We start from the raw sequence: 14,953 nt of genomic DNA, 5'->3' as shown, positions 1-14,953 counted from the left end.
CTATATCTTATTTTATAGTCTTATGTTTGTGATGTAATTGGCCCTGGATTCTCACCTGTACATAACCTCATTGCAAGAGTGAAAAAAAGATGTCCTGATGCAGGGCTTCGATCTGAAACGTTGACAATTCTTTTCCTCCCACAGATGCTGCTCGACCTGCTGAGTTCCTCCAGCAGTTTGTTTGTTGCTGAAAAAAAAAGACGTGCCTTACTGGACTTTTTTAAATATAGTTTTCTGCTGCTAGGATTTGCTAAACTGGATTAGTGATGCATTTAAGGAGGAATTGGATATGTAGATGAGCAAGTAAGAATTTAAGGGAAATGCTGATGGGATGAGAGATAGGGGCACTTGTGGAGCAGAGAGTACATGGGCTGACAGGCTCATTCCTGTGGTGTAAATTAAATGTAACTCTTTGCAATATACCCTCCCTGGGGTAGCTGTTTCCTGTTTTCTGATATTTAGGGATATTCCCTTAATTAAAGGCCAAGTCCTTGGGTGTATTTAAGGCAGAGATTGATAGCTTCTTGGTTGGTAAAGGGTTCAAGGGAACCATGCATATAGATTTATGATAAATCTTTATTTGGGTGGAGAAATAAAAGAGTTGGAAGAACTGCAAGTGATTGTTCTCGCAAATGAAGTCACAGTAAAGTTGAGGCTGTGTGGTGGGACTCATATCCCATTCTCAGCTGAATTGCTTGTTCACACTCATTTTATATGGTTCACCTGTTGTAAAAATCAGTTTACTGACTTGGTAGTTTTTGTAGGGACTAAAAGTGCACGTGATGGGGTGGCAGGGTTACTGGAAGTGATTTGTGCTCCAGCCTGTTTGTCTAATAAAACTTGCTGTAGTTATCAGATTGTCTGTCAATGTCTGGTAATAGTAGCACCAGATAACAGGATGTTTGTGCTCAGTAAGCCTTTTATCCTTGTTATCTGGTGTTATTATTGCTTTTCTTTGTTTTGCACTTTGCTTGTACATGAATGTATATCTCTTGCACTGTCAAGTAGGTTTATTTATTGGGACTCTCAAAGCCATCATGAGTCTTTCTCACATATCCATTACTATGAGATAGTGTGCCTGCTCCACAGGGTTAAACTCAGAAATAGACGAGGGGAAAAAGAAGGCTTTAGTTAGAATAGGGCTGCACTATGTGTTGTATGTTGCCTAAAGACTGTTCAGAAAATGAAATAAAAAATAATCTGCTTAAATCAAGGCTCAAGTGTTTGGATCATGATGCAGTGGATGCTGGCAACTAACTGGTTAAAAATCAGATTTTTATTTCTATGCAGAATATGGTTATAATCTGAAACTCACGGTCTGTTAGGGTGGTGCCTTCAAAAGGCAATTGGATGGCCACTTGAGGGAAAATAATTTGCAGGGTTTATAGGGAAACAGCAGGAAAGTGGATTGATGAGATCGTTCTTCTAGGAGCTGGCCACGACTTAATTATCCTTCTGCCCTTTAACAGTTCCTATTGGATTTATATACCACCTTTCAAAATATTCCAGAGCTTTATAGCCAATGGGAGCCTGAAGACCCACACTCAACGATTTAGGAACAGCTTCTTCCCCTCCACCATCAGATTTCTGAACGGTCCATAAACCCATGAACACTACCTCGCTATTCTTCTTTATTTACTTTGTAATTTATTGTAATTTCATGTCTTTGTACTTTACTGCTGCCGCAAAACAACAAATTTCACGTCATATAAGTCAGTGATAATGAATCTGATTCTGATTCTGACATCAGTGTTCTAAGGTAGGAAACACAGTAGGTACTTTGAACATAGCAAGCTCTCTCAAATAACACAATAGTAATGATCAGATGATCTATTTTGATGATGGTGAGCAAGGGATTAAAACTGGGCAGGAATTCTGGGAATAACTCTCCATCTCTTATTTGAATTATTGGCGTGGGATCTTTTACCTGGGAGAACACACTGGGCCACAGTTCAACATCTTATCCGGAAGGCAACACTCCCTCAGGCATGCCAACATGGATTTCTGTTTTCAAGTCTCTGGACTGGGACTTGAACTCCCCACAGTCTTCTGAATCAGAGGCTCTTCCTTGAAATAGTACCATAGGATTTTTTTTTTACATTCTCTTGAGGGAACAGAAAGGCCCTCCACTTAATCCAAAAGATTAACACCTCTTTCTGTGCAGCTAAGATAATAAGGTATCTTTATTAGTTACATGTACATCGAAACACACAGTGAAATGCATCTTTTGAGTAGAGTGTTCTGGGGGCAGCCCACAAGTGTCGCCATGCTTCTGGTGCCAACATAGCATGCCTACAACTTCCTAACCCGTACGTCTTTGGAATGTGGGAGGAAACCGGAGCACCAGGAGGAAACCCACACAGACGCGGGGAGAACGTACGAACTCCTTACAGACAGTGGTAGGAATTGAAACTGAGTCGCTGGTGCTGTAATAGCGTCATGCTAACCACTACACTACCGTGCCTGCCCACAGTTCAGTGCAATTTATGTCAACACAAGGATTTCAGCTCAGGTCTTGTACATGTGTTTATTTATTGTAGAACTGGAGTTTTCTCCTACTCTCTACCATTATGGCGGGCCAGTATTGTGATGGCCACTGCCTGATGAGGAATTTTTATTATACATGACAACAAACTAGAATTTCTTATTCTCAAGTGAAATACCTGTGCTTGAGGTTGAGAAATTACAGTAATCTTAATGTAATATCTGACACTAGGATATCCTTCACTCTCTCTTTGCTTCCTTTTCCAAGAGCTGAACCCTGTATATATATTCACACCCATTTCAGAAATCAATCAGCCAATGACACCTGACTCCCATTCATTAATGATCAGTTCACTGTGCTCACCTCAGACCCTGTTTCAGTGGTCCACCTCCAACACCTGCCAGTGAAAGACCAGGTCACCCTTTCTCCGGATCCGGTATCTCTGTGACCGACAGGTCCTAATTTTACAGTAAATTCCCACTGCCACAAACAACCCTTTGATCTAACACAGGTTTCACACTCCCTTCCTCTCTTGGCTTGAGAAAACAATACTTCAGCTCTCTTCCCCCTTCCCCTTTATTGGTATCAGCTGTACGGTGTAGTTTTTTAATGTTACAAACTCACAGTTGCACTATTATATTCCGGATGATCAAGTTTCAGTAGTTCTAGTCATATAGCACGGAAACAGGAACTTCCGCCCATGAAGTTTGTCACTTACACTAATCCTGCAATAATCTCATTATATTTTCCTCCACATCCCTTCAGCTCTCTCCAGATTCTACCACTTGCCTACACTCTAGGAGCAATTTACAGTAGTCAATTAACCTATCACCCAGCTCTTCCTTTGCACATGAGAGGAAACTGGAGCCACCAAGGAAAATCCACATGTTCACAGAGAGAACATTCAAATTCCACACAGACAGCACCCATGGTCAAGATCGAACCTGGGTCATTGGAGCTGTGAGGCAGCATCTCCACTAGCTCTGTCATTGTGCCACCCAAGCTCTGGCTTTCCTCAATTATATTGAATCAGAATCAGGTTTATTATCACCGACTTATATGATGTGGAATTTGTTGTTTTGAGGCACCAGTACAGTGCAAATGCATAAAATTACTATAAATTACAGAAATAAATAAATAGTGCAGAAAAAGGAATAATGAGGTAGTGTTCATGAGTTCAGGGACTGTTCAGAAATCTGATGGCAGAGGGGAAGGAGCTGTTTCTGAATCATTGAGTGTGGGTCTTCAGGTTACTTCAATAATATTTTAGGTGTGAAAATGGTGCAATATTCCCAAATTCACACCAAGAATAAATGAACCAATGGTCAGTTCCTCTCCCAGGCCAGCTTTACCAGTGTTGAGGACTTTGTTTCAGTCAGCTCCATTATGCAGGCTAATGTTGTTCAAATGCCTGACACTACACTCCCAAACACACAAACCATTCTGTGCTCTCTCAGGGGAAGAAATTACAAGGCAGACAGAGGAAAAGATTCAAGGAGTCAAGTCAAGTCGAGTTTATTGTCATGTGCACGAGTATGGTGTTTTACATGTACAATGAAAATCTTGCTTGTAGCACCATCACAGACACGTAGATTCAGACAACACACAGAACATAAATATTCATAAATTATTCATAACTTATACCATACAGTGTAAAAAAAACCTGGGCAAATCAAGACATTAAAGCAAAAAGAAACACAATCAGAGACAGGTCTATGGTGGTGCAAGAACCTGGTGAGTGTGGGACTTCAGGCTTCTGTACCTCCTGCATGTGAGAAGAGGGCATGACCCAGATGGTACGGATCCTTGATGATAGATGCTACCCTCCTGAGGCAGCACTTCCTGTAGACGATGTCAATGGTGGGGGAGGCTGTGCCCATGATGGACCGGGCTATGTCCACTACTCTCTGCAGCCTCTTGTGTTCCTGTGCATTGGAATTGTCGTACCAGGTTGTGAGACAACTGCAGGATACTTTCAACAGTGTATCAGTAGAAGTTTATTAGAGCATTTGGTGAGATGCCAAATCTCCTTAAGCTTCTAAGAAAGTAGAAGCACTGGCATGCCTTCTTCCTGATGTGCTCAAAGTGATGAAGGAACATTCAGGATGGTGTTGAGAACCTCGGGACCATGCATCGGGAGCACATGGAAGCCCTGTATAAATAGTGGAAGGACCGGATTACCTCAGAATCTACCCAATTGTCCTGTTAGTCATCTCCTGCCTCATCTCTGGGATAGTCTGCACTTCCCACATCGTCCTCATCAGCTACCCCAGAATCCCTCAAAATCAGTGGAAGCAAGTCATCCTCCATCCCGAGGAACTGCTTAAGAAGAGGGAGAAGGTTCATATTTTAGCTGAGGAAATAAGAACTTTACAATCTTCTCAGCATATGCTTTCTACCATTGAACCAAATTAAACATATTCCATATGTAGACAAACACCTCCTATATGTCAATATTTCTCAAACAAAACTCATTAGGATGACAGCAGGTTCTGTAGATAATCAAAAGCCATTGGAGGTCAGGCACCCGAGTCTCTGCATCCATCTCTCTCTCTCTCTCTCTCTCTCTCTCTCTCTCTCGCTCACACACACATGGTCATACAGCTGTTCTGTTCTGACTGCTTGCATGTCCACAGACCTCAGGTTCTACGATGAGAAGGGGAACTACACAAATGTCACAAATTGCATGGTGTCAGTACAGCCTGCCAGCCTTGTTAATGTAGGGAGAGTCATAGAGACATAGAGCAATACAGCACGGATACAGGCCCTTCAGCCCAACCAGTCCATACCGACCACAGTGCCCTCCCAATTAGTCCCAATTTCCTGCATTTGGCCCATATCCCTCCAAGCCCCACCCCTCCATGTACCTATCCAAGTGTTAGCTGATACTATTGTACCTGCCTCAACCACTTCCTCTGCCAGCTTGTTCCATATACTCACCACCCTCTGCATCAAAAAGTTGCCCCTCAGGCCCCTTTTGTTAAGATAAGATATCTTTATTAGTCACATGTACATCAAAACACACAGTGAAATGCATCTTTTGCGTAGAGTGTTCTGGGGGTAGCCTGCAAGTGTTGCCATACTTCCGGCACCAACATAGCATGCCCATAACTTCCTAACCTGTATGTCTTTGGAATGTGGGAGGAAACCGGAGCATCAGGGAGGAAACCCACACAGACACGGTTTCCCCCCTCATCCTAAACCTATGCTGCCTAGTTATGGACCCCTCTACCCTGGGGAAAAGATTGTTACCGTCCACCTTATCTATGCTTGTCATAATTTTAAACACTTCTAGCCCCTCTACTTCAGGTTCCATCAGCCAGTCTACCTCAGGTTCAACATGGTAACAAAATGTGTGTTGACTTAATTGTCTAATAACTTGAATGGCCATGATTTATTCTTGCTTTGTAAATTCTCACTCAGTTTTCCTTGAAATGAAAAAAAAGGTTGCACGTTTGACAAGGTCCCTCATGGTAGGCTCATCCAGAAGATTAAGATGCATGGGATCCATGGTGACTTGGCTGTTTAGATTCAGAAGTGGCTTGCCCAAAGAGGGTAGTGGTCAATGGGACTTATTCTGGCTGGAGGTCCGTGACTATTGGTGTTTCACAGGGATCTATACTGGGACCTCTGTTGTTTGTGATATTTATAAATGACCTGGATGAAAACGTGGATGGGTGGGTTAGTAAGTTTGCAGACAATACAAAGATTGGTGGCATTGTGGATAGTGTAGAATATTGCCAAAGGATACAGTGGGATATAGATCAGTTGCAGATATGGGCAGAGAAATGGCAGATGGAGTTTGATCCAACCAAGTGTGAAGTGTTGCACTTTGGATCAAATGTAAAGGGACAGTACACAGTTAATGGCAGGACCCTTAACAGGTTAGGCTGCATCTGGAGTATTGCATTCAATTCTGGTCACCCCATTATAGGAAGGATGTAGAGACTGAAGAGGGTGCAGAAGAGATTTACAAGGATGCTGCCTGGATTAGAGGGCATGTGCTATAAGGAGAGGTTGGACAAATTTGAGTTGTGTTCTCTGGAGTGACAGAGGCTGAGGGGAGACCTGATGGAAGTTTATAACATTATTAGAGGCATAGCTGGAGTAGACAGCCAGTATCTTTTTCCCAGGGTCGAAATGTCTAATACCAGAGGGCATGCATTTAGGGTGAGGGGGTAAATTCAAAGGAGATGTACAGGGCAAGTTTTTTACACATGCGCTGCCAAGGGTAGTAGTGGAGGCAAATACAATAGAGGTGTTTAAGAGGCTCTTTAATAGGCACGTGAACATGCAGAGAATGGAGGGATATGGACATTGTGTTGGCAGAAGGGATGAATTTAGTTAGGCATTTAGTTACTAGTTCCATTAGTTCAGCACAACATCGTGGGCTGAAGAGCCTGTTCCTGAGCTGTACTGTTCTATCTTTTATATGTTCTATTTGCATAGCACCATGGAAAAAACCGGGAGCAATTAAAGTACTTTTAATTAGATGTAGTCACGGTTGCACTTGAGGAGGTGTGGCAGAAAATATGCACGTAGCAACCTCCCACAAACAGGATAAAGATCAGATCGTCTGATTTCTATCATGAATTTATGGAGAAATCCTGACCAGAGCACCATGGACAAATCCCCCTTTTCTTCCTTGAAATGGTGCTGTGGGATTTTTTACACCCAGCTGAGGAAGCAGACAAGGCCTCAGTTTAAACCAAAAGATGGCACCTCTAACTGTGCATCTTTGGTTAAGCACTGTATTGTCAGCCTTGATATTAGAGCTAAAGTCCCAGGTGTAGGATGCGAACTCACAACCTTCTGACTTAACGCTATGAATTCAGCCTTGGTTGACACAACTGCTGCTTATTATTGCTATGCTGTTTAGTTTTTCCAATTTCTTCCATACCTGGTGTTGGCTTGTCGTAGAACACAGGAATGCTAAGGAGCCCATTTTCACATGTGAACCTCTTGGTAGCAAGTTCTAAGGCTTTGGGCATTGATCAAAGTCAACATGTCCCTGGAAAGATCATAGCCAGAATTGTTCCTATCCTCCACAGTCTGTGCTTTAAAGGTGCACTCACAGTGTTGTCGATACAACAGTGATGTAGTGATGGCGATAAGTTTCATGAGGAGATGGTTTATTGCAGAGATTATGAGTGCACCCTTATGTCAGTCATGCATGGTCTACTTGCCTTCAAATACCATCTGCAGGGAGTGGCTTTTAATATTAACAAAGAATTAAAGGGAGGGCTGTTTTTTCCTTCGTTGATCAAATACATGCAGAAGTGGAGATCAGAACAGCAGCAAGCCGACCATTTATGCCTCACCAGAGCAAACTTGCCTGAAATTGGTGCACACAATAACCCCAAAGCATCCTGTTCTCTTATGATCTGAAATGAAACTACACTGGTTGTACCATCTGAATAGCAATCTTTATCTGCTGCTTGTTCAAAGGACATTGAAGCCCCACTCATACTCAGACATTGCACAGAAACAGATTTATTTCAGAGCCTTCAATAAATTTCATTAAAAAATAGATGTTCTCTCCTCAGCTGATGGAATTGAGAATTGGCAAACTGCGGATTGAGGCCACAGAGATTAAATGCATCAGTACTCAACCAAAGCAGAAAAGATGGGGTCCAAGAGATAAAATACCCTTTCTGAGACAGGAGGTATCCTCCATGAGACATATGGTATCCTCTCTGGAATTGATTGGTTGCCATTATGCCTCCTAGGTTGCCTCTATACTACCTGAGACTGGTACTTTCCCTGTTGAGATTGTTATAATATTGTTACCTGAGGTCACTGCTTCAATGTTGTTTACAGCATGGCCATTCAGCTCATGGTAGTGTTGCTTGTTTTGTGTATTGCTGTTCTTGGTCACTTTATTGGTTCAATTCTTAGCATCCTTGTATGTTTGCAATGCCCTTGAGGACTGAATCTATCCATCAGCAACCTGTTAAATATTAATCACTTTTGTAGTTTCAATAGGTTTCCTTAGATTAGTTTAGATCAGATTAGTTTATTGTCATATACACCAGGGTGCAATAAAATTCCTTGCTCATATGAACCTTCCAGGCTAACCCATGCTTTTGCAGATGGAATTACTCTTAATTTATAAACTTATTTTAAAACTCATTCCTCAGTGCTCACTGCAATAGTTTGACAGGTTTAAAAGAAATCAGTTTTCATTCAATTTTAGAAGATACATTTTTTTTGCAATCCATTTGCCAACAGCTATCGCCAATTATTTTTGTCAGAACACCATTCTTATTCCTTACACATGCAAGGACATAAGAAATAGTACCGGGATTAAGCCATCTGGCACCTTGGTGCTCCTCTACCATTCAATACCCATGTAATGGCGTGATTCCCACATTCCCTTGTGTCCAAAGATTTATCACTCTCAGCCTTGAGTATAAAGACTGAGCATGCTTAACACCTGGAAGTAGAGAATGCCAAAAACTCATTACCCCGAGGATTGACAAGGGCAGGGAGGTAAATGTGGTATACTGGGACTTTAGTAAGGCTTTTGACAAGGTCCCATATGATAGGCTGGTCTGGAATGTTAGATTACATGGAATATAGGGTGAGCTGGGCAATTAGGTACAAAATTGGCTTGGTAGAAGAGGCAGAGGGTGTTAGTTGAGGGTTGTTACTCAGATTGGAGACCTGTAACCAGCGGTGTGTCACAGGGATCGGCACTGGGTCCACTGTTGTTTGTCATCTATATTAACGATTTGGTAAATTGGTTTATTATTGTCACATGTACTGAGGTACAGTGAAAAACTTTTTTGCATACCATCCATACAGATAATTTCATCACATCAATGCATTGAGGTAGTACAAGGGAAAACAATAACAGAATAAAGTGTTACAGTTACAGAGAAAGTACAGTGCAGGCAGACAATAAGGTGCAAGGTCACAACAAGGTAGATCATGAGGTCAAGAGTCCATCCTTATCATACTAGGGGATCGCTTGGATTACAATGTTGTTACATGGTCAGTAAGTTTGCAGACAGCACCAAAATTGGTGGTGTAGTGGGCAGTGAAGATGACTATTGGAGATTACAAGGTGATCTGAAGATTCTCCACCCTGAGGAAACACAATCTCTCTGTCTATCCTGTTCACCTTTCTAACAATGTCCATGTTTCAATGAGACAACCTCTCATTCTTATAAAACTCCAGTAAGTGTAGGCCCATCCTAATCAATCTCCCTTCACAGTTTAGCTCCCACATCCCTGGAATAACACTGGTGAATCTACGTTGCATCACCTCCAAGATAATCTGTGCCCTGTCATCTTATCTCATGATCTGAAATTTAAAAAAAGCCCTCTCTAATTTGGTATTGGTATTGGTATTGGATTATTATTGTCACTTGTACCGAGGTACAGTGAAAAGCTTGTCTTACAAACCGATCATACAGGTCAATTCATTGCACAGTACAGTTACACTGAGTCAGTACAGAGTGCATTGAGGTAGTACAGGTAAAAACAATAACAGTACAAAGTGTTGCAGCTACAGAGAAAGTGCAGTGCAATAAGGTGCGAGGTCACAACAAGGTAGATCGTGAGGTCATAGTCCATCTCATTGTGTAAGGGAACCTTTCAATAGTCTTATCAGAGTGGGGTAGAAGCTGTCCTTAAGTCTGGTGGTACGTGCCTTCAGTCTCCTGTATCTTCTACCCGATGGAAGAGGAGAGAAGAGAGAATGTCCCGGGTGGGGGGGGGTCTTTGATTATGCTGGCTGCTTAACTGCCAGTAAAAAGCTTGTTTTCTTTCCCGCAGTCCTACATCATATTGCCTTGTCTTTCAATACCAGTAGGTTTCACTGTGACCCACTCCAAAAACTTGAGTACATAAATCTACACACACTCACTGATGGAGGTGCTGTCTTTTGGAGGAGCTGTCTAACTGAGGTCTGAAATGCTGTCTCACGTAGATGTAAAAGATCTTGCAGCAGGTTGTACTTTAAATATGCAAAACGTAGAAACATCTTTTTCTCTTGTTGCTTTCTCTCACCTGCATACCACAAACAGTTAACTCTCATAACAGGACAGTTTTCCCTGAAGGAACTTTGTGGTAGGGGGTCACACAGAATGTCTAACACAGAAGCAGGCATTCTGCTCACTGGCCTATACTTCTCACACATAGAATCATGGAGTACCACAGCACAGAAACAGACCCTTCGGCCCATCTAGTCCGTGCCACCTGATCTTCTGCCTAGTCCCATCTACTTGCATCCAGACCATATCCCTCCAAGCCCCTCCCATCCATGTACCTATCCAAACTTCTCTTAAATGTTATAATTGAACCCACGTCTATCACTTCCACTGGCAACTCATTCCACACTTGCACCACCCTCTGAGTGAAGAAGTTTCCCTCAGATTCCCCTTAAATATTTCACCTTTCACCCTAAACCTATGTCCTCTAGTTCTAGTCTCACCCAACCTGAAGGGAAAAAGCCTGCATGGATTTACCCTATCGATACCCCTCATAATTTTGTATACCTCTATAAGATCTCCCCTCATTCTCCTGTGCTCCAGGGAATAAAGTCCGAACCTATTCAACCTTTCCCTATAACTCAGGTCCTCAAGACCCAGCAACATCTTCACCACTGGTACTTCATTCAGTCCCATTCCTTTCTTCCTTAAGTACAGAGGTGTTCCTCAAACAAAGGAGTAAGGGACTCCAGTATCAGGAGGAACTCCCTGTCCCTCCAGTATCAGGAGCACTGTAGTGCAGCAGTTAGTGCTGATGCCTCACAGCTCCAGGGACCCGGATTTGACCCTGATCTCAGGTACTATCTCTCTGTGACAGTGAGGTTCTTTATGGGGATTACACACATCTAGAAATGAGGTGTGGGAAGTTTATCTATGCTGGATGGAAGGAATGTGGGCCAGAATACTAGGAAATTCTGTGCCATTATTTTTTTAACAGACTCTATTGGAAAGTTTCTGATACTACATGTGCCAATGAGCTCAAACCCCTGGCAAGAGATTCAACACTACAGCTTTCTAAATAAGTGATGTAAGTGTACAACTGAGGCAAAGTTGTTAGATTATTAAGTTGGAAGAATATGCATTTTCAAAGGTGATAAAGGATGGGCGATAAATCCCAGGCTTACCAGCAAACCCCACGTTCTGTGAATGAATAGTACAAAGCAAGTAAAGCTGCACACTTTCAGATCACAAGTGCATACTGTTTGACTGAGGTGATTTTACCTGCAAGTACTTTCCAGTATATAATGTGCAAGTGCTCTATAAGATCATTCATAAATTGGTATGCATTGGAGCCCTTGTCAAACAGGTGCAGACTGGTTCTCTGATTGATTGGGCTGTTTCAGAAAAATGTCCTTCAGTTTATTCCACAAACCTTATCAACTCGTACTAATCTATCTGATAGATTTAGCTCAAAAGCTGTTCTCTTTATTACTCCAAGATTCAAGCTCTGGCCCTTAAGAATAAATAAAATAAATTCAATTGGTCCTCAATTTAAGTTCACATATCAAGACACCTTGCAGTTGTGTTGTTTGCTTGCCTTGTTTTGTTTTTAATAATTGCCAGATAACTTATAAATTTCATGTTTTTGAACAGAGAATCAATTAAATTATATTTAATTTGTATTTGTTAGGATGCCTACACTGTGCTTCAGTCAGTGTCCATCAGATGAATTTAATTTGTTGATATTTTTCTATCATATCGATTTTCATTTTTTATTATGAATTGTATCAGTGTGAGAACTCCCAACAGTGGAGAACTGTGATCTGAGGGTTATTTCCATCTTCCAACCCCCTTTCTACATATAATATTTTTCCAATATTACCTCTAACAGGAAAAGGAAGGATAATATTCCTCGCGGAAAAAAAAATCTGAAAATGCACAGCAGGTCAAACAAAAGGCAAATGGACAAAAGTGGCTAACATTTTGTCTGGAAGTTCCTTCACCGGTTATACGTATCTGTAGCGAGTACAGCATTGATTGGTTATCCTTAATTGCAACTATTGGTACTTTCTCAGTGCAGTTAGGTATTTTGTTGCAAGACACCAGCAGCCAAGGTGAAGGAATGGCAGAATATTGTCATAGAGTCAGAGAGTAATACAGCAGTACGGTACGGAAACAGGCCCTTTGGACCAACTTGTCCACGTTGACCAAGGTGCCCACCAAAGCTAATTCATTTTGCTCACATTTGGCCCATATCCCTCTAAACCTTTCCAAAGCATGTACTCATCTAAATGTCTTTTAAATATTCTTATTGTACCTCCTCAACTACTTTCTCTGGCAGCTTGTTCCATATACTCACCACCCTCCATGTGAAGAAGTTGCTCCTCAGGACCCTTTTAAATCTTTCTCCTCTCACCTTAAATCTATGCCCTCTAGTTTTTGGTTTCCGTTCCCTAGGAAAAAGACTGTGTGCATTCACCCTATCTATCCCCCTCATGATTTTATACACCTCTCAGTATCCTATATTCCAAGGAATAAAGTCCTAGTCTATCCAACCTCTCCCTATAACTTAGACCTTTGAGTTCCTAAATCTCCTAAATCTTCTTTGTACTCTTTCCAGTTTAATGACTCTTTTCAATAACAGGGTGACCAAAACTGTACACAATACTCCAAGTGCATTCTCACCAACATCTTGTACAACTGCAATGTAATGTCCCAACTCCTTTATTCAATGCCCCGACTGATGAAGGCCAGCATACCAAGTGCCTTCTTCAATACATAGGCTACCACATTGTGGGAGATGATAGAGTGTGCCTTGGAGAGGAGTGGGAAAGTGATGGGATTCCCTTTCTGGTCCTTCTGAATGGCAAGTTTGGGAAATATTAGTGGAATCTTTCTTTCCACAATGACATTTATGCTTTTACTGACTCGGTCGATAAATGACAGCAAGCAAAAGCAGATAATTTAATGGTAGCAGAACAAGACGTTGCTGGAAAAAGTCATAAAGAAAAAAGAACATTTTACAGTAATGAATCTTGTGCTCAGTAAGCATCCAAGTGGATGTGGTGAGATGCAAATAGACCACTAATGAAATTTCCTGTTCTGTAGTCAGTGTTCAACAACAACTATTCACAAAGCAGCAAATTAACTTCACTGGACACATGGATAGATTCCCAAGCAAAGGCAATGGATGTGATTTTCACCTTCAATGCATGGGTGTTAAACTTACCTGAACAATACTCTGTCCTACTTTTTTATTTTCATTGTAGGAAATAAAATCCAGCAAAGGAAGAAATAAAACTTAAAGAGTTTGCTCATTTGATCATTAACTGAACTTTCAAGGTCTTCACATCTTGCTTCCTGTATAGACAGCTCTGAAAATGCATTTGCAATTTGTAGAAAAAGTTAAAACATTTAAATGAATGGCTTTAGAATTTAGAAGTGTGAATAGTAACCCCTGCTTATGCTCAATGGTTTGTGATATTTTCTAGGACAGAAGGAGACCATTTGGCCCATCAGATCTGTGCAGCACTTTGAGAGTGCAGTACAATTAGCCCCATGCCCCTGCTCTTTCCCCAGAGCTCTGCATCTTTTCCCTCTTCAACTATATGTCTAATTCCTTGGAGAATTCCAAACAACTGCTACATAACAAACAAAAATCTCCTCATCTCAGCTCAGATTTTTTGGCAATTAACTTAAATCTAAGTTCTCAGGTTACCGATTCCTACAAGTGAGTGCAAACACTTTTTCCCCATCAGTCAAAGCTAGTCATGTTTAAATCTTTAAACCATTGCCTTATGTAATTCTAATACTTTCCTTTTCTTGTAGATTTGCAGGAAGAACGAGAGTACATGGAAATGCTTGGCATATGACACAGCCAGAGTATAGCAGAAGAGTCTCCAGAGTATTATGAAGGATTATCTTGGAAAGAAATATATTATTCTGTTCAAATGTTGTATTTCCAAATTACTTATTCCTTTAAATGTTCTGCATCCATGAAAATGTGAAAATCCATTTGCTGTAAATAATATGATACCTTGATCTTTACAAGCTGTAGAATTTACTAATGGAAAATAACCTATTGTAGTCTCTTCTTGCCTATTTTATTCCAAGAAAGATGCAACACAGAAGGAGACCATTTGGCCCATTGTACTGTGTTGGCTGTTTGGAAAAGCTGTCCAATTGGTTCAGGGGGGCAGGCTGGTTCTAGCTACACTGAATGGAGATAACTTGTACGTAGAAACTATATTCTACATTCTATCTTCCAGATATTTGGTCTCTGGGATGAAAAGTCGTCTTTGAGTAAGATTTAAATAAAATATTGAAATTTTATGACCTTGCACTCTTTTTGGGGGTGGGAGGGAGGGAATTCCTAAGTTTAACAAGACTGATGTGTAACTAAATTTTTGAAATGTGTTATTAATCATCATCATCAGTGGTCAAGGCAAAAACAATGTTTCCGTAAGGCAAGATAATGACGATAACAGCCTGGCTATTAACAGGGCCAGTTCATTTAGGTGGGTAGGGACGA

General features: G+C 41.3%; 1 protein-coding gene across 2 annotated transcripts in view; it reads left to right on the top strand.

Annotated features, from left to right (window-relative positions):
- LOC127576153 (SH2 domain-containing protein 1A-like) overlaps positions 1-14,691 on the top strand; it is a 54,440-nt gene extending 39,749 nt beyond the window's left edge. For both annotated transcript variants that reach the window (XM_052026542.1, XM_052026541.1), the window contains exon 4: positions 14,251-14,691. In XM_052026542.1, the coding sequence (XP_051882502.1) occupies positions 14,251-14,294 (44 nt within the window). In that variant the 3' untranslated portion in view covers positions 14,295-14,691. The remainder of the gene's footprint in view (positions 1-14,250) is intronic.
- Positions 14,692-14,953: the final 262 nt, after the last annotated feature.

This window comes from Pristis pectinata, chromosome 11 (genome assembly GCF_009764475.1).
Source record: "Pristis pectinata isolate sPriPec2 chromosome 11, sPriPec2.1.pri, whole genome shotgun sequence".
Lineage (NCBI taxonomy): Eukaryota > Metazoa > Chordata > Chondrichthyes > Rhinopristiformes > Pristidae > Pristis > Pristis pectinata.
The sequence above is the reverse complement of the archived record's forward strand: the minus strand, read 5'-3'. Positions and strand labels throughout refer to the sequence as shown.